Genomic DNA, 21,103 nt, shown 5'->3' with positions numbered 1-21,103 from the left:
TTTCAACGGTCATGTCCACACCGCAGGCCAAAACATGTGAAGGCTTAAAAACAACAACAAACATGGTGCAATACCTTTGCAAAAGGTTTGAAGAGATTTTCAACTGAACGCCACATTACATTTTTGTAATCATTTGCCCTGTCTCTACCTGCTGAAGAGTTCTTGTATGACTGAAAACACGTACCACATCTGTGTCCCGTTCTCTGCAACATATATTGATTTTAGGGAAACCCTGCAGGATTTGTGAAGGCTATTTGTTTTAAATGGCTAAAATACTTAACCTCACCTCAGTGTTGAAACCTTATCTTGTTTTAATAGGCAATGGTCTGGTTTGGCTTGAGGCTCTTAAGGGTGGGGAGTAAAAAAAAAAAAAATCGGTACAGCATAGTACAGCAGTATGCATGGCAATATTGTATTGATACAAAGACATTTTACTTCATAAGTGATAAATATTGCAAAAGCAAATTGAACTTTTTGGTAAAAGAATAGTGAAGTCAACTGATTTTCAGCCCACTAGTTGGCACTGAGTTTTTTTTCTTCGGGTGAGGTCAGCAGAGGTCATGGTCAGTGGGACTGGTAGGTTTTTATGACAGAGTTGGTCGATCTGTCTGCTTGACAGTCCCATTTTGCAGCGATAAACATGATGGATGTGAGATGAACAGACTGAAAACTTTATCCCATTAAATAAAGCAGATGTTGACAAAGTTTGTCTTCGGGGACACAATTGGAATACTGAAAAAATATAGTACATGGCAATACATCACAATTTGTGTTATCGCAAAAAATCGCAGTAATACTGTTTTATGATTGAAGTACTGTGATAATGTCATATCATGGAGCCTCTGGTGATTTCCACCCTTAAAGTCTGCCATAAACATCTGGCACATCAGCACATCAATATTCATCAAACAAAAGAAGAACAAAGGCAAAAACATAAGACAGTTTACCTGGCACTTGGTAAGACATACAGAAACAAAAAATAAAGATAAATGATTGCAATTAGAAACAAACTTAAAATAGAACAGCAAAAGTTAATATAAAAGTTAATAAAGCAATACAAAAGCACAGACAATTACAAGAGATACTACTCATCCTATGAATAGCACACTTTTGGTAAAGTACTCAGTACATTCTCATCTCTCTGTTTTCCATTTCCTTTAATAAAAAGTTTTTCTCAATTTTTTTCTTATATTTGGAAGGAAAGCTGTTATTTTAATTTTTTTTATTTAAACATTTGAGACAGGCACAGAGCTGGGTGATATGGCTTATAAATAATATTTTAGGCTATGCCACATTATACAATATGTGTGTCCATACGATTTATCAAAAATAACATACCATAAATTCTCAAATGTTGATGAGCATAAAGAATATTACGCACTGCTGTAGATTAAACTAACCAGCAAAGTAGAACTGGGTGATACGGAAAAAAAAAATTTCATTATTACTACTATATTACTACAATATCGTCAGTGCCTTCACAAAATATTAACATGATGAGATTTTCAATTTTAAAAAAATCATCAGTAATGTGGATATAATTACTAAGTGTGTAGAAACTGGAACACTCTGTAGCCACAGCCTTTAAAAACAAAAAGACACTAATGCTATATCACGATGTGACAATATCCATATAATATCAATGTACTGCCCAGCCCTACATAGACATAAGAAATATGGATATATTTTTGGACCATTAGCAGATACAGTTTTATCAAGTAATAAATGATGAAGAAGAGAAAAGAAAGCTGCTGTTAGATGAACACATAAAACACACAAACAACCAGAATAATGAATACAATCTATCTCCTTTTAAACAAGCTTTACTCTCTTTGTAATCCAGTGGCCTTAAAAATGTATGAGAGCAGCTACCAAGTTGGTTTCACAGAACCAAAACGTTAAATGTGCATTAAAGTGGAGATATGAGACCCTGAATGCAACCTCTTTATGAGAAAGAAGTGGAAAATGAATGTAAAGTGGCAACCCTCAAAAGTCTGAAAGAGAAGAACATATTCCAGGGGAATGAAAGAGAGACATTTATATAGAGAAAGGTGGAGACAGACAGAGACTGAGGGTCAAAACCACACAGCTGATTCAATTTCTGCCAGTCCAAATGCTATTACTTAACCCCAGAAACATGGTGATTGCGCTCTAAACCAAATAGAGGAGTGGAGACCGAGACAAAGCTCTAGCCAGGGGAGAGACAAAGAGAGGCGCCGTCAAAGAAAATTGAACAAATCTCAAACTGTCTGGAGAAAAATAATGCCTACGCCGAGTCAATAATCTCACCAAATGATTAAAGCAGGAGAAATTAGAGAAAGCAAAAGTAGATAAGGAACAAAGTAGAAAAGACAGTGTTCCTGCTGGATGTCAGCAGCTGTGCTCGGGCAATCACTAAGCAGCTCATTAGAGCTAATAACAGCCGTTAATCAGAGGGAGACTTAGAATAGAAGGCTCGACCAACGGTGGCCAGACCATAGGGAGAGAGAAGCCGATATTAGTTAACCGCCTACTGGCGGAGATCCACTCCGCAGATTGCTCAATCTATAGACGGACAAACAGGCAGATGGATGGATACAAAGATGGAGGGAAGAGAGGAGACTACGAATCAACGGGATGAGCCAAAAAGAAAAATTAAACTAAGCTTTGGGACTGAGACAAAACTTTCAAAATAAAAGTCCAAAGCTTCTCTGGTTAATGAGATAATAAGATGCGCTTTGTATCACATTAGGCAAATGCTAGAAATAATATATTCTTTATTAGACAGTATTAGACCCTTATTAGACCTTTTTAGAGGGTAATTAGGCACAAATGACAGAACTGTTCAGTAAATTAAGAGTAATGTAAAGTTTATTATTTCCCACTGTTAGACCCTTGTTAGACTTTCTTAGAGGGTAATTAGAAACACGTTACAACAAAACTAAATGTAAAGTGTAAATGTCTAATACAGAAAGCATTATTTCAAGTTTTTGTCCAGTTTGATACAAAGCATGGCCTGCTATGTCTTATTAGTGTACTGTAAAGTGCAGCTGAATGTTTCTAAATGTGAAGCAGCCAAGTATGTAATTACATTAACACTGTATTAACAAAACAACAATTTTCCTCTCTCCATCTGTTACACCGTGTTAAGAAGAGCAAAATATAACACCGAATGATGGCGGCTCCTATGTTACCGACACCAGAATTGGCACTTTCTTTCTATGACCACACATATCGAGCCAGCCATTATTATAATCGTTGAGCGCTGTAATCCCCTGATGCGAGGATGCAATTTAAATACAAATGAGCACGGCATAGCACAGCGTGGCAGGACACACTGTGCCACAGCTAAAGCTCCATGCCAGTGGACAAACAACAGATCAGAGAGAAGATATTGTGGGAGAATGCAGAGGAAGACACGAAGCAGACACAACATAATGTTAAAGTGGGCAAAAACGAATGCCTCAAGCAAAGCAAACTGCTGCTTCCTGCAAAATATACAGCCAACCTGAAAATATAATTCAGGCAGAACATGACAGTGACATTTCAGTTTCAGAAATATTAATACACACACACACACACACACACACACACACACACACACACACACAGTTTCAAATGTTGCTCAGTTTAAGTTTCCAGTCTAATGAGAGTCAGCTCTTCTGTTTATTTAGCAGACATCAGCTCCGGTCTCTGGACTTTGTGTGTCTGTGTATTAGCTCACTTCACCAATCTGTGCCCCCGTGTGTGTGTTTGTGCGTGTGGCGTTACACTCCTGCAGGCATTTCATCACAGCTGACTGACAGTATGTTTCCATCTTCCCAGCTCTGTCCCTGGGTGCTCCACCAAGCCAGTCTATCTGCAGTGTTACACTCCACCCCACACACAACGCTCACAGTGGCGATGCAGGGACTGTGTGTGCGTACATAAGTGGCCCCTGCCGCACCTTGACTTTCGCAAAGAGACATCCAGCAGAGCTCTCTTTGTTCTGGGGCACCGTACAAAGTGTGCCCCTCAATATAGTTCTATACGTAGGTTCTCTGAAACCCTACTTATGGTACATTAGCCGCATTTAGGTTGTCTGTCACAGCCGCCCACCTGTCAGGCTCCAACATTAAAAGCGCTGGCTTCATTACTGGATCACACATAAAGACCAACAGAGACACACATAAAGTCTGTAGAGCTGAATTCTCCATAAAAACAGTGCAGCAATGATGAAAAACCATATTTAAATCTAGGGATCGAGCAATTATTGACCTAGCCGATGATCAGATCCAATATTAAGTATTTTTATGCTAATCAGAATTAGAGTTTGAGAGATTGCACTGTTTTTTTAATATTTTGTTTGATGTCCTTTAAACAGGTCTGCTTTACTTTCTACGCATATTTATGTTCCCTGTTCTCTTCATTGTTTTGCCTAGTTTTTTTTTTTCCTTATTTACTATCCCTTTTCCCCTATCCTTCTATATCTCTGCTGCTAAGACTGAAATTTCCCCAAGGAAATAAATAAAGAGCTACCAACCTATCCACCTAAAAATCAGTTTAAAAATGTGCTACTTTGACTGTGATGCAGCCGCCTCTGTCTGTAGTCACTCTTCTGTGGTCTCACTCATTGTCCCGTCCACAAATTTATTTGATCGATTGAATGTTGAAAAGTTTGCAACATTTCAGAATACACTTAAAGGCATTTTAAGTTTTGTGTTTGTGTTATTCTCAGTTCTGACACCAAGATTTTCATGTTTACTACAAATGCTCTGTATAATCAGTTTCAAATATTCATTATCTGTTTCCTTGATTACTAAGAAAACTTAAAAGACCAAAAACTAGTCACTCAGAAGCACACACACCCCCACACAAAAGTACGCACAAGCAGTATATCAGAGAAAGTATAACACACACTGACACATTTATGCACACACAGAGATTAAACAAATTCTGTTAGTGCCAAGCAAGTGGTGCCAGTTTTTTAAATGAGGCCCCATGAAAAGTCAATCAGCCGTTTTCATTTTGTTTCCCCTAAACAATTAACTTTAGATTATTTCTGTCACTTTAACAGAGAAAATCTATATTTTAATTTGTATATTTGGTCTGATACAATAATCTGTTCTTCTCTGCCGAGACATTAATTCTCCAGTTTATTGTAATGATGGTGCTGGTTCTGCAGAACACCATACCTGCATCTTTTTACTTGTGCACAAAAGTAACGAAATGACTAAATAAATGTGTATTAAAATTGAACATTAAGGTGAATAAATTACTGTGATGCTGACAATCTGTGGCCAACAAATTTTGCAGCCCAAGTGTTTAGTGACATCCAGCATCTGTGAAGGAATCACAGTCGATTATAGTCATTTTAAATAAAACAGCTGCGGCAACTAAACTAACTACATAAATATTTGTGACATATAAGCTGCATAATAGAGAAGAGCGTATTATAAACATAATTTGAAAGGAGGTACGTTGCAAGTTAACCTCTCACATTTTCTCCCATTGGGTTTAAAGCATTTTTCTAAAAGTTTTCTTACCATGGGACTGGGACAAACTTTTTAAAAATAATGCAAAATGCCAAAGAAAAAAGTGGATGACATGAAGCTCTTACTTCCTAAAGGCTGACTAAAATTGTGTGTATAATTTAGCAGTCAGCAGTTGCCCTGCATAAGCAAGTGATAAAGAGCATATTGTAAAAAGAAGTGCACATTTCTCTGCATTAGTGAAAGCTTAAAAGAAGCTTCTTGGGAAAAGACGTATCAAGGGATCTGAGGAGTTTTGATGTTTTAAAAGGCTGGTTAAAACACACACACACACACACACACACACACACACACACACACACACACAAAGACACACAGCACCCCCCATACACCATCAGGACCTCTATCATACAGGCACACTGGTCTTCTTGCTCCTCATCCTCTCCATCTTCCCTAATAACCACAGGGACACAAAACCTCCAAAGCCTTTCTAACTACACTGACGGCTCTGCTTGTTTGGACACCTTACTTGTCCTTCTATCTCTGTTTGTCCCTCACTATCTGATGTGACTTGAGATGTATGAATGTCTAAAGATTCTTTTTTTTCTGACCTGTTTCTTGAGTAATTCATTGCCACTTGGAGAGAGACCTCTGCTTCTTTTGCAATAAAATGCATTTAAATTTTAAAATATACCTAACCCAGAACATTTTAGGTTTGTCCTCATCTGTCCTTACTCAAAGGGCTCGCTGAGCGCATTATCCTACTTCTAGACAGATGGTGACACATGTCAATAAAATGCCAGAGAGTACACTGTGATTTTTTTTTGAAGAACTGGGAGCACTTTTCTCAACGATGGAAAAATAACCTTGCTTACTTTTTTCTTTCTTTTTTTTAATTAAAACAATTCAGAGTGGTGCTTCTTTTACTAGGAAATTAAATTTGAGTGGCAAGAGCAACGTTACCAGAAAACACATTTTGTTATTTGGCTAAGTAATGGAATCAACCTTACTTGGACAGCAGGAAAGACTGGCAGTCGGCAATCTAATTTGGTGCTTTTAAATGTTGCGAAAACTGTGTTAAAATGTTCATTGAAACCCACTGACCGTGTGCAATGTAGGTCATTAGTAAAATTCACGTGAAAGTAAACCTTGTTCCAAAAATTGTTTTTAAACCTCCTTTTGCTGTAACAAGCTGAGAACACCAACATATAATCAACTTTTAAGTGAAGCAAGATGAGCTCAGAAAACAGTTGCTAATATATGCATCCAATAGCAACACTGTCTCCGGCCAATATTCACTCTCATTTAAGGCCTGGTTGCTGCTTCATGCTCCACTACGTTCACAAGCTGGGCCTTTTGCTGGCTTTGTCTTTGTCTGCTGGACAGGTAGTTTACAGGTGGTGGTTTACAGGTGATGTTTTCACGTGTTCTGACAGATACATCAGCCCCCACTTCGTCAGGTTTTGCTGCTCTGATTGGTTGTATGTCTGTCCAGTTAGTAGGTCTGCCCAGTGGAACACCTCAGGCTACCAAACTCAGATCAAACTAAGCGGTGTTGATCAAATATGGATCAAGATTCTGCTACTACATTGCCTATTTCCCACCTAAAATGTTTTCAGAAACATAGTTTTGTATACTGTTTAGCTATAATAAGAAAGAAAGATGGAAAAAAAATCACAACCACGTAGCTACCATTCAAACCAAACACGACATTAAGTCAGCAGGTTCGTCCAACAGGCAGATCAAACTGATGAACTAGACAAACCTGATAAAATATGTGTATATGTTTATGTATTTCCTAATAGTTTCAGAAACATATTTTAGTTTACCATTTAGTTGTAGTATGAGAAAGGTTGCAACCAAGCAGCCGCTATTTTGCTCACTACATCACGTTTCATTGCTTTGATTGGTTGTAGTTCTATCCACCTGCATCCAGATGCATTTTGAACTGGAAGATGCTCTGTAGAGTAGACAACAACTGTCACGCATTAATACTTTGTGGGTAACTATTTACATTATACATAGTCATTTGATGCATTGTTAAAATAAACATGTTAAGGCAGCTTTAAGGTTAACTTTTAGATCTTATATCACTGTGTATTTTGTTAAATTGGTCTCCAGAGCTCTTTTTTCACTCTTTGTAGCACAGTTATATTTGATACCAAATGAATTCTATACATTTAGAAGTGCTGCTTTTACACAGCAGTGACCAACACTCTCATAACAGAGCTAATTGCTGTCCTTTTCATGAAGTCCTAGCAACAGAGAAGCTGTTGCTAGCCACGTTCTGCCTAGTGTGACAAGCACAGCTTCACAGTGGAGGATGGTGATAGGTTAGACCAGGCCATTCATCTCCTGGTTGACAGGAGGAAGGACTGCCTGGCTCAGCTGCTTCCTGACAGCATGGGGGCACTTTCCAAGTCGGTCATTTTCCCTCTTTTTTTGAAAATCTTGTTTTCCTGCTCCACTGTTTGTCCCTCTCCATCATTCTCCATGCCCTCACTCTTTCTTTCTCTTAAACCTGCCAAGAGATAGTCTGACTGCTGTTAAAGTCTGATACTTTGTCTGCCTCGGTTCAGGCTGCGGTTCTCTTTCGCTCACAGTCGTCAAAGCCACACCTCTCTGAATTTTGTTTTCAATACGCCGCTTTATCTCTTTCCCTGTCTCTTTAACTTGCTCCCTTGTTCTCATCTTTCTTCAGAGCGGATCCATACTTAGACACTGGCATGCAGATTACATTATGGATCCACGGGCCGATCAATGGCCGCTCCACATTAAAGGAGGCATGGCCCGGCTCCTTTGGCCCGTCATGGCCCATCCTGGCCTTAATTAGATGACTTCTATTGTCGGCTAATGGGAGAGGAGCTACAGCGTGGAAGATAGGGAGAAGACAAAAGCAGAGTAATGCCTCACAGCTGGAGAACAGGAACGATAGACTCTCCAAATCAATTCCTCCTTTGACGCGGGGGACGCCTGTTAGATTGCTTAACAGTCCAGGTGGATACAAAGCAACTTCAGTGGTATTTTCTCCTCTACGGCGTTAGAAGAGTTTATCAATAATCTACCAATTGGAACTTTTCAATTTGGATTAACAGTCAGGTGTTAATGAAAGTTGGTGACAGGATGAAAAGAGGCGAGCGCTGCGAGGATGGAGTGGTTAAGAGGTCGAGCCATCACTCTGTGTTGCATCATCAAAAGGTAAATGGAGTGTATGGCAGCTGAACAAGCACTGCGGTGCCAGACCGAGACTGTTTTGTGACTCTGAAAAAGAAGTCAGAGAAACAGAGAGAGAGAGAGAGCACTAAAAAGAAAACCAGAGAGACACAAACAAAGTGACAGATAAGAATAGTGAAACAAAAAGGAAGACAAGTAAACTAACACAAACAAACATATTCAGGGACATCTTGTGGGCAGCAGAGAGACGGTGTGATCTTGCATGTTTTTTTCCTACCTCTACCTGTCTCTCAGAAGGCACAAGAACCATATACACTCTTAGAAATAAGGAACCCTTGGTATATAAAAGGGGTCTCTGTAGAACTCTGAGTGGGTTCTGGATCAAATCATTGGAATACAAAAGGGTGGGTTCTTGACGAAACCTTTGGAATATAAAAGGGTTTTTGGTAGAACTCCCTGACAGGGTTCTGTGTTGAACCATTACCCCACAGAAAGATTTTCTGTGCAGTCTCTCATAGGGGGTTCTGGGTGGAACCTTTCACAGACAGTTCTAGGTAATTTATGCAGTTTTATGTTGGGTTCTGAGTGGAATCCCCTGAAAGATCTCCAGGTGGAACCTTCATAAAGAATAACCAGAAAGGGTTCTCCTATGGGGACAAGCTGAGGAACACTATATGGTTCTAGTTAGCACCTTCATTTCTGAGAGTGAGACGTGGAAAGTAAAAAAGACAACAAGACGGAGACACAGAAAGAGGAAGAGAGAGAAAACATAGCCAAGAAATGATCTCGGAGAGAGACAGCTCCCAACATGGAACAGAGGATAGACAGAAAAGACTTGTTTAGAGGGTAGATTAGGCAGCTGCAAACATGTCAAAGTCTTAATCAGGTTCCCAATCAGTGAACTGGCTCATATCCTCCGATACTGGCTGTCGCTCAAATCCACAAGGCTTTACACTGTTTAGACACAAACACACATTTGGAAATTAAATATGAAGAACGTTCTGAGAGAGAAAACTTGGTGTGCATTAGTGTGGATAAAAAGTAAACACTACGTTTCTGTCATCTCAATTCCTAAAGATACTTTGGCTCTGGATTTTGGCTGCTTTGTAACTCAGTTTAACTCTGCAGGACATAAGCATATATTGACCTCTTTTGCTGCAGGCTTATCGAAGCCACTTTCTCACCTACTGCACTCTTCGTTTTGTCCTGCAGCTTTTAGGGCTACTGATTAGGCCATCGTACCATAATGTGAACTATCAAGGACCACTCCAAACAACAGTCGATGTTGTGTCCATTACAAAGACATTTGCTCAGGGACTTGGAGAACGTAAATACACAGGTTCTTCCAGCCCCAAATATGCACACAGGACGATACAGATAGAAAAAAAACACATATCTCATGTACCTCTGTTGTACATTAAGTAGCTATTCCATAAAAGAGCCATATCAATATTTTCATATTTTCAAAGTGACAAACTCTGGAGTTTCACTCAGCGCTACGAAGCAGATTAATGTCATTCAGTTCACTGTTTTGGTATCAGGCCCGCAAAAAGTTCTAAAACATCACTATATCTTACTTTCCCAGCATCAAACAGACCAAAACAGAGCTTAAAGGAGAGTGAATATTAGACTTGAATTAAGAGCTGCAAAAACTAATCCATTAGTTACCAACTATTAATCATCAACTATTTTGATAATTGATCAGTTTTAGTCGTTTTTAAAAGAATAAAGTCAAAATTCTCTGATTCCAGCCTCTTCAATGTGAGTATTTTCTGGTTTCTTTGCTGCTTCGAGAAACTAAACTGAATGTCTTCAGGTTGTAAACAAAACAAGACATTTGAGGACGTCATTGTACACTTTAGGAAATGGTGATCAACATTTTTCACTATTTTCTAACAATTTATGGACCAAATAACTAGTTAATTAATCAGGAAAATAATTAATGGATAAATTAAATAATCAACAATAAAGCAAATGTATACAACCAAGTTATCCTTATCAGCTTTAAGTGTTGATATGGTGACTTTTCACGCCAATATGGCGCTGACATTTTAGTGCAGTGTTGACAGCATGTTTCAGCTAAATCTGTAGGAAGCCTACAGTGATGTTATTATATTTTAAACTTGTTCAATCTGTGGTCATAGTTTGAGTTATAATCTTTTGGCATAACAATATACTTCGACATTCTCATCCTTTGCTACAAATATAAATTCCTCCAATGTAAAAAAAAACAAAAAAAAAAAACACTTAATTATAAATCATTAAATTAATTTTCAGTCTAAGGTGAGGCTCATGTCTCTTGGGTTTGACAGATCAGTCTTTGAACTCATTCACAGAAGAAATAAGAGAGATAAATGTTCAGGTGCCGAACCTACAAACATGTGTTATTATTTTCGTACATGTCTACGTTGCCCAAGGGGTGGACATGGAACAATTCTTAAATTTCGACTGTTCTCATCAGATACTCATAAACTTACATACAAAGGGAAGAGGGAGTGCAACACAATAAAAGAAAGAAAAGTAGATGGCAAGAGAAGAAGGGAGACAGCCAGAGAGCAAGAGAGCACGGCAGCATGAGAGAGTGTATCTCACACTTCCTAGCCCTCCACAAAGGAGCAGAATTAGGCCGTGAAAGAGCCAAACCTCTCTCTCTGCTTTGGCTCTCACTCCATCAGGAAACACAAGCACCTAACAAACAACAACACAGCGCATCAAGCCATCGTGTTAGATGCCAGCCGGGCACGTTTGAAGGTGTGTTGGCTCCGTGTGTTGTTCAAGGCTCATCAGCGCATGGAGATGCAGGGGAACAAAGCGCGGGGTGATGCCTTGAAGATCTGACAAGAGCGTGACTCGCCCACGGAGAAAGTCAAAGAGCGACCAGAAACAAATGCAGACAGAGGTAGAGATAAAGTGCGAGAGGAGAGAATGACGGAGTGAAAGAAAAGGCAGAAGAAACAAGACACAGGAGAACATAAAGATGAAGGAAGAGAATGGAAAACGTGAAGGACAGAAGGCTAAATGAGGAAAAACAAGTCAAGAGAGTCACCCTTCATACATCAATGTCCACACAAATACACTGCAAAGAATCACACAGGAATTCAGTGGAATCAACTAATCTTTTCTAGTTAACATAAATAGCATTTTTATTTATTCAAGTTCATTAAATTGAAGATTTCTAGTATTTATTTTCAGTTTCTCTTGCTTTAAGTTTTCTGACTAGAAATGATGAGTCAAATGAATGTAGTGTAGAGAGTTCAATCAACTCAATAAATGAAGTTTCTATAGAAACAAAATCAGCATATTAGCATGCAATGTTTGAGAGCTAATACTCTGTGTAAAATAAACAATGACTTTTCAAACTGAGAAAAGGTAAAAGGAAATCTTTTTTTACACTGTTCGTCAGAGTGACAGAAGAGTTGTTGGTTTAACTTATCTATATATAACTTATTGAACATGTTTTCTCAAGTACAACTGAATTAATATCAAGTATATTTGACTATTTGGACGCCCCTGTGGCTCAGCTGGCGGAGCAAGTAGAAAAGCTCATTTGTTTTGAATCATAACAAAATTATCTCAGCATGTCTCCTCAAAGTCAGTCAACTACAAATTTTATGAAAGCCCAGACACTTGAGCTTCACAATTAATCGAAATATTATCGAAACTGAATTACGGCAAGTGCAATATCCAAATAACAGACACTGCATTTTTTGACAAAGGAAAAATATGTGAAATGTGATGCATCTTGGTTCTTCAAATGTAAAAATAATGTCTTGGTTTGGCAAAGACCCCAACAAATGTCCTATTGTCATAAATACTTTTTACAGTGAAAATGAAAATTGTGATACACAACCGATCTTTCTCACTGATCGTGAATCATATCATGACATCTGTCAAAATAATCGCATGTGATTATTTTTAACCATACTATGCAGCCTACCACAGACTAACTTTTAAGTTGAAACAAAGTTTTTTACAGCGTAGTTACAGGGGCTGAGAGACATCTAAACAATAAACAGTTCATTATTCCTCACCACAATTATACAGTTTAACTTCATAGTCATTCTGGAGGCTGTTCTTTAGATTGCCAGACTGTGGCATTATAGCAAAAGAAGAAAAATAAAGCAGCAGAGAGTAGAGTACAGAAAATGCCTTAAAACAAACACCCACTAACACAGAGTAAAATGATGTGTGCCACAAGCAGAGAAGCACAGGAGTCACAGAGTCCAGCCTACTTGCGTGTCTCTCACCACTTAACTTGAGGATCCTAATTGTATCTGTGACTGCAGTTGGCCTGGTGTGTGCGAGGCGGTCCACAGAGCATTGAGGTTTCCACTTAGTAGCTCTATTTTGAATGGCTTCAAAAAGAACTCAATGGGCCAAAACATGGGACCAGGAAACCAAACAAGCACAGTGTATATATATGTGGGATGAATAAATCTCACATCACTGACGAAGGATGCAGAAATGTATACATCATGTAGAGCCACGGTGCCTCTAACTACTTAAAAACTTGTCACGACAGCATGGGGACAATTCCCATTGCTTACTGTCACGTTTCAGATTATCACCAAAACGCATAAAGAAAAGGAGTGTGCTGGAAAATTGCTTCTTTAAAAACCACTGATTGCCTTTTCCATGCTGGAAAACCCCCAAATAGTAACAGTAGGTGGTTGAAAGACCTATGAGGTCTTGATTCTATTGAAAAAAAGAGAGAAGAGCCAGTAATCTAAAACATATGCATATATAATCTTAAAAAATATATTTTCCTTTGTTTCTACTGCACATGAACATTTTTGCCAATATGACAAGTCGATAAAATAATGCTTTAATTATGCACACATGACCTGAGTATGTCTGCGGTGTGGAGCTTTTTTGAATTGTCCAAAACAGCGTAGCAGCGTCTGTTATGTGAGAAGGAGCCAAACCACCTTCCTTGAACACTACAAATTTAATTGCCCATCTCAGGAGCCATCATCCAGATCATTATGATGAATTTGTGAAGAACAAAGAGAAACAGGCACCAGCAAAAAAAAAAAAAAAAAAAAAACTAGTCAGCAGTAGTTTTCTTATTTTTAATGTGTACATCAGCACAATGTGTTCAATCATGCTCTCTGCAACTTCTCAAAATTAGTTCTTTTTTATCCTCAAAGAATCTGGAAACTGTCATCCACACTTTCATTATATTCCATTCAGACTATTGTATCGTGCTATACGCCTGTCTCACTTCATACAACCTCTCCAAAGTTCAACTTGATCAAAATGCTGCAGCAAGATGCTAAAATCAAACAGGAGAGACCACATAACATCTGTTAAAGCATCTCTACAGTAGTTGGCAGTCCATTTTAGAAGTGATTTTAAAATTTAAATGATTACTTCTACAGCATGTTTGGAATTGGTCCCTGATTAAATCACTGACTTACTAATCATTTATAAGCCTGAATGCAGCTTGAGATCCTCTGGCAGAGGTCTGGTAGTAATTCCTTGGGCAAAGCCAGGGCCCCGCAACTTTCAAACTAACCGTTCGAGGAGATCAGGTGGGTTAGCTCTATGTCTTCTTTTAAATCTCTTTTTTCTTCAATTTACTTGTTTTTATTGCATTGTAGTAATTAATACCTTGGTTGTCATTTTTATCGTATTTATTATGTGACTGTCTTTTTAACACATTGTATTATTACTATTATTATCATAATGATTATTATTATTACTATTATTAATGTATTTCATGTCTGTATCTGTCAGTAGGCCATCACAATAAGAGGACGTATAGTAATTACTTAATTCCTCCACAGAAAAGACGATGTTCTCTGCAATTAGGGAGAAAAAAAATGTGCCTACAATGTTGTGTATCTCTGTATTCTTGCAACATATTTTTTTAGCAGGTCACACAAATTACATTAAAATCATCCATAAAATGCACTTCCTTTAAAGACTGACAGCTTTTTCTTTCAACTGCTTTGAGCCTGTGTGTGCTTTGTATCTGACTGTTTGTTTATATTGTCAAATGAATTTAAGGGCGAGAATAAAATAAAACATTAATCTGCATAAATGTAACACAACATAAACGCACACAGCAGGGGGGCTCTGGGGAGAACCATTCACAGGCGTGCGCACACACACGCCTACAGGTCATGCTCTCACAGTCTAATCCAAAGTGTTAACCAGAGTGCTTTGATAAATAGCGCTCACAAGCACATTCAAGCACAAAGTGAGACTGAAGTGTAGATCTGAATAAGAGGAGAACAGACAGATGGAAGAAAAGAGACAGAGGAGGAGGGCACAGAGCAGCGGGAGGAGTTCATTGGCCAGAAAGTTGTTAAAGAAGAGACCGTCTCGAGGGGTCCCGGGGTTGTTTCCCTGTGACCTGCTGCGATGAACCCTCGGGTCCTGCCAGCTACAGAAGGTGCCGCTCTGCACCGAACAGAGGAGCACTTGCAGTAGATGAGCAGCAGAAAAAGAGATGACTGATCCTCACATCAATAGCACATCGCACAAAAAGATCAGGGAGTTTTTAAGTGAGTGGGAGAAGGAGGGAGGGAGAGACAGCACTTACCAATGTACTCAAAGACGTAGACGACAAAGAACGGCGTGACCAGGTCATTGATGCCTTGCACGTAGCCGCTGGCTGGGTGACGGATGGCCCAAATAAACAGGATCCGCTCAAAAATCTTACACACACACAAACATACACACAAAGACACAGTGTCAAAACAGCAGTTTGTAGACTAGAAACATCTATATTACATAAATAATGCATAAAAATAGTCAATTTACAATGATATGAAACAGAAAATCAATAAATCTTTAGGTCGGAAAAGCTATATCTGTTAATATTTAATATAAAATGACTAACAATTAGCCCAGTCAATTTGTCACATTTTCTCTTGATGAAATAATCAATTAATTGACTAATGATTTCCCTTACAAATGATATGCTAATAATGAAGCAGAATCTGCATGTTCACTGACACCTTAAATAGATGTCCTAATTATGCCCCCCAAACATGAAGCTGATTTGAATTACAAGTTTTAATCATACACAGAGTAAATTTTAGAGGGTGAGTGAGTTGTGGGAAGGAAGGAGCAGAAATCAGAACAATTTCAGGCATGCCAAGCTGGTGAGGAGGAAAGACAGTGAATCTCAATCACAGTCTTGCTTGCTGTGGGAGTCTGGCACGGATGTGGATATTGATTTTTAAGTTGACATCAATCTGGTTTAAAGTGGGTCTTTTCTAGAGCCATTGTTGCATATTAGCTGACCACAGACAGAAAATATGAGGTATGTTCATCTGTTTTTGAGTGTGGATGTGTTAGGCAGTTTTTTTTCTTCCAAGTGCTTAGAGTGTTAGAACATTAAATGTCTAAAAGGTCTAACTGAATTATAATAAAATGCGTTCGATAAATAAAGCTGCCTTGTTTTGATTTGCCTTAAAACATTACAGTTCCCATGTGGAGTTTAGAACAATGTTTTTACGAGTGGTTCGCTGTTTTATTTATTCTGTGCAGGCGCATGAGGACGTACACAGACTTCACTATTCTGCTGATCAACAGTTGGTAGAGGGAGTGTGCAAAGTAGCGTAGCAATGAGCCAACAGAGACAAACAAGAAGAAGGCTACAGGCTCGGACACATAGATCAAAAAATGCAGGATTCAGAGTGTTTTTAAAAAATAAGCTTTACAACTTTTTTTTTTTCTTTTTTGAGGAAGACATATACATATATAAGAAATGTACACATTCAAAAAAAAGTCTGTTTAACTTCAAGCAGGGATAGTACATTTAAACACTGACACCACAGGCACCAAGCCCCTTAATTTGGTGCCAAAATACGTTTTTGGTGGCCCAAATGTAAACTTACGTAAAAACAATACAGACAAGGCAATTAAAAGCAACTTATAACAGCTTTCCTAAACTGAGAGAGGTGTGTTGTCTGCTTTTCCCGTGAATTGTGAGTGGTGTTCCCTGAAGGCATCGTTTCCAATGAAAAACAAGCTAGGCCTAGTCAAACAAACTGGTGGCACACACAACAGTACTTTATGTCCTAAGATACTTCAGATTCTAGTCACTTAAATTTCTCCTTCCATTTATTCCTACATTTTTGTTGCCATTTCAGTTTTTCAAAGTCTGTTTTTTTGTGTTTGTGGTTCTTCTGCACAGATTTCATTAGCAGTTTAAACAGGTGTAGACAACCCAGACTTCAGTAGCCCAAACATAACAGCAGCTAGCCAACAAGTACTGTTCACTATTTTCATACGATGTTAAATAAAAGGGATCTTGAGGTTTGTCGATCTGCAACAATGTATTGGCAAAAACTCACAGAACGAGGATAAAACTTGGTGACTGCAGAGAAACTTTTCTTGCTACATGATTAACATTGAACCCTGTCAAGGAAACACACATTGTGCTTCAGTGAAAAACACTGAATGTTGTTTGTTTACACGAAACCTCCACAGGGCATCTTTAATGACATATGTTCTCATAACAGCTCTTGACCTTAAGACTATTTTATGTCGACTTTCAGTAAAAAAATGCATCTAAAACACTTAAAGATGAAAATACTTGAGTTAAATGTCACAAAATTGCTAGTTAAAATTCTACCTTAAACCCCTTGATAAATGTTTAGTGTGTGTGTTGTCTGTGTTTGTGTATGTAGTTACTGTCATGTATTTGAATCTTTTTTATTTTTCCTGGTATTATGAGTCTCATATTACAATGACTCTTTAGTGGGCCAAGAAACCATCTTAATTTAACATTGATGCCTCTACTGTATATGACCCATATAACCGAATGTGACCATCTGCAAGATCTTTTATAGAGAAAGATCAACCATTTCTATATATTTATTCTTAGTGCAAGCCATTTTTTAATCAGATAAAATGAGTATATGAAGTTATATGTTGTGGTTATGGTGGTGGAAACACAACAAAACATGGATGTTCCTTGAAGTTGTTGTGAAAAGTGGCACAAACTATGCTATAAAAATGCTTCTGTTGTTGTTTTCCATTCAGACTGTTTGCCCAAATTAAAAACCACACAAGCTGAAAGTGGATTTTTTGGGATTACAGAAATGGGCGAACACAGTCCACATTTCTGAACCAATTCTTTGCTTCTCTCTCGGCTCAGAGCAACACCTTCACTTTCTCAACTGCATTTCTTTGCACAAAAAAAGCTCACTTTGAACTTTGTTCTCTGCTTTGGTGTTGGTCTCCTCCCTCCCTCTCTTTTTTTTTCACTCACTTTGTCTCTGTCTCTTGCTCTTCCCCTCTTGAGTCCGTCTCCACCTCCGTCTCTCTCTCTCCTCTATTCTCAATATTTTTTTTGCAAGGCAAACACTTCCATCTTCGTTATGGGTGGCTGTTTAATGCTGTCAGCCCCAGTGAATTAGAGGAGGCTTGATGTTCAGCTTGTTTTCTCTGGTGTGCAAATGGATCCCCCCCCAAAAAAAAATACACACACTCTCTCACACCTTGCTGTATCACACCCATCAAGCACTTTCTTATTTCTTGGGGATATGTCATGTTTCTGTCACTTTCTAAATAACCTCATAGCTCATTGTTTTATGTAGAAAAAACATGTCTATGGCGATGTCATTTTTTTTGGAAGCGTGAAAACTCTCATTTTTATTTAAAGTAATTCAATCAATGTTAAGACAGTCGGAGAGGTTGGTAAGATGCAACTCTCTCTGGCTTTCCCCTACACTTTCTCCTCAAATCTCCTTCACCTGCCTCCACACATCACACCTCCTCTCCCCTTATCAAAGCCCCATCTATCAAACAGGGAGAGGTGCTGCTGCTAGCAGGGGGAGTGGGTAATGGGACTTTCTTTTCATGCAACCTCAAAAGCTGACATACATATTTCACACTGGCACCTACACAGAATGACTAAGTGAAGCCCAAGCACATACACACCACCTCACCCACACCTGGTTTGCTATGGGCCCCTCTGTGTGTTTCTATGTGAAAGAGGGGAAAGCAAAGATGAAGAGAGACTGCGCGCTTCAAACATTAAACCAAACGACACTGTCTTCAAGTTTAAACAAAGTTCAGTCACGCCTCAAAAGACAGGAAACCCGATTCTTGAAAATTATGCTAATCTCAATTTAATTTCATATTCCTGTCATGATGTGGTACAACTCTGAGACAGGAAATCAGCTCTTCCCAAAGGCCCTGATAAACGGTCATCTCAAACAAAACTGATACAAAATGATGTCAAGTCCATAGACCATATATTAAACAGAGGACGGAGCTTTCAGGTCTGACAAGTGAAGCCAATGCTGACATGCCTAAAACCTACAATCTTTCTAATGGCCAGCAGGGGGCAACTCCAGATGTGGCAAAAGAAGTTCTAAATAAACAGTATCTAATGAGTTTGTTGTTTCGATATCTAATGTGACAGAACTTCAATATAGCATGATGTTACTGCATTGCCTATTTCTCACATGAAACGTTTTGAGAAACATATTTTATTGCACTGTTTAGCTGTAATACAAGAAACTTTGTAGCCACTATTTACTGATGCATGGACAAGCCAAAACCAAGGACCGCCCAAGCTGATGTCAGCCACCAGCTCCACAGTTTTGTCAGTAATGCGCAGGTTCTGGTGGCAAAAACCGAGATGGCAACACCCATAATGTCAGACTTGAAGCTTTAAAATGGTTGTTTCTAGAAGGAAACCCCAGAGTAGCAAAAGACCTTGCTAAGAGTGATCATTTTAGCCCAAACCATGATCCATCCCTAACCCTAACCAGGTGTTTTCTGTCCGTAACCCTACCCAGATTTTAACTACAAGTTAGAGTTTTGCGAATCCAAGGTTGCCTACTAGACCCTTCAAAATGGTCCACAATCCAATGATTGACATCACAGTTCACACTTGGTCAAGTCAAATAAGTCTTGAACAAAACATTTGACACAAAAAACTTGGGAACAAAAGATGATTCCACTGTTAAAGATCATGCTAAATGATCATTGTGCTAAATCACTCATGAAAAAACAGTCATCAACAACCACACTAAATTACTACCTATGCACTAATTCGTTATCATTTATTCACAGAAAAAGCAGCAGTTAAATGCCTGAAATGGAAAAAGATCCTGCACTGTCAGCCTTTAATCACAATTTGGAGACAAAACCAAACTCTTTTCACATTGGGAACTTGTAATTGCAGATTATCAACATCTCCTGAAGACAGTATTGTTCTCTGAATCAAGAAAATCTCAAACACTTAGATACCACTTAGGAAATCACTGCAGAATTGCTTCAATATCCCTCTCTCGTCCCAAAATGGAACAGAGTGTTGACTGCCTTCCATCTCGACTAAATCTCTCTGAGTCCCCATGGGGGGGGACAAACAAGTGAATGAAATGAAGCAGAGGTGATTTTCAGGTGGCGCCGCAGCAAGCGTTACCATATAAAAAAAGAAGAGGCCTTTGGAGTCTGTTGCATACCAATATATATGAGAGAACAGCTTTTATTTTGCACGCTAAAAGAGGGGAGAGTTGGTGTGTGGAGATCTGAGGGGATTTTGGGAGAGGGGAAAAAAAGGTGATACAGAGAATATATACAGTAGCAATTTATACTGCACATAACATTATAGGTAAAAGGCAGCCTCCTCTTTGTTTGATCTTATTTCCCACCTTACCCTCATGGTTACAGCCCCGAGTCTTAGCCCGTACAAGACGGGGGCAATGAAAGGTGGCATTGCCTGGGGCACTGTGTGTGTGCGTGTGTGTGGCTGTGTATAGCTCAGTGTGTGTGAATTAATGTGCTTGGGTGTACTATGTGTGCATGGGTCTGCGTGCTGATAAATCCTGGTGTATCTCCTCATTTTCACTTTGTTTGTTTTGTTTCACCCTGTGTACACTGAAGAAATACAGGTCACTAAAAGAACCATATAGGGTTCTTCGTCTCGTCCCCACAGGAGATCCCTTTTTGGTTTATGAAAGGTTCCATCTGGGGCCCTTTCAGGGGGTTCCACTTAGACACCCACATAAAATGGTTACATTTTTGCACCATTTGTGAAATGCTCCGCCCAGAACCTCCAATGAGAAGTCCTACAAAGTACATTCAATGGTGTACTGGTTCCACCTGGAACCCTCTACATAGAACTTCCACCTTCTAAGGGTTTCATCTAGAACTCATTTAGGGGGTTCTTCCAAGAACCCCTTTATATTACAAGAATAACCTCTAAAAATTACCCTTTTTTTCTACCCTCTTGTCTTCTGACGATTCTACAAAGAACCAAATTATATACTACAGATGAGGCAAAAACACAAGAACACAAGTGATGAATGAACTGATTAAGGGAATTGCAGATACATCTACAGTACATTTAAATGTCATTTGAAACATGGTAGAACATTTGAATATTTGAAGATGAAGATCTTTTAGCATCCATGCTTTTACTAATCCTTTACAAACCTTTTCATCAATATCCTTATTTCTGAGAGCGTACACATGCGTATGCGATTGTGTATTCTTTCAGGAGT

General features: G+C 38.8%; 1 protein-coding gene across 3 annotated transcripts in view; it reads right to left on the bottom strand.

Annotated features, from left to right (window-relative positions):
- tbc1d22a (TBC1 domain family, member 22a) overlaps positions 1-21,103 on the bottom strand; it is a 159,428-nt gene that overhangs the window by 88,474 nt on the left and 49,851 nt on the right. For all 3 annotated transcript variants that reach the window (XM_084711034.1, XM_084711036.1, XM_084711035.1), the window contains one exon: positions 15,175-15,289. In XM_084711034.1, coding sequence (XP_084567160.1) covers positions 15,175-15,289 — 115 coding nt within the window. The remainder of the gene's footprint in view (positions 1-15,174; positions 15,290-21,103) is intronic.

This window comes from Lutjanus erythropterus, chromosome 22 (assembly GCF_056507025.1).
Source record: "Lutjanus erythropterus isolate fLutEry1 chromosome 22, fLutEry1.hap2, whole genome shotgun sequence".
Lineage (NCBI taxonomy): Eukaryota > Metazoa > Chordata > Actinopteri > Lutjaniformes > Lutjanidae > Lutjanus > Lutjanus erythropterus.
Note: the sequence above shows the minus strand (reverse complement) of the source record. Positions and strands in the feature narration are given on the sequence as shown.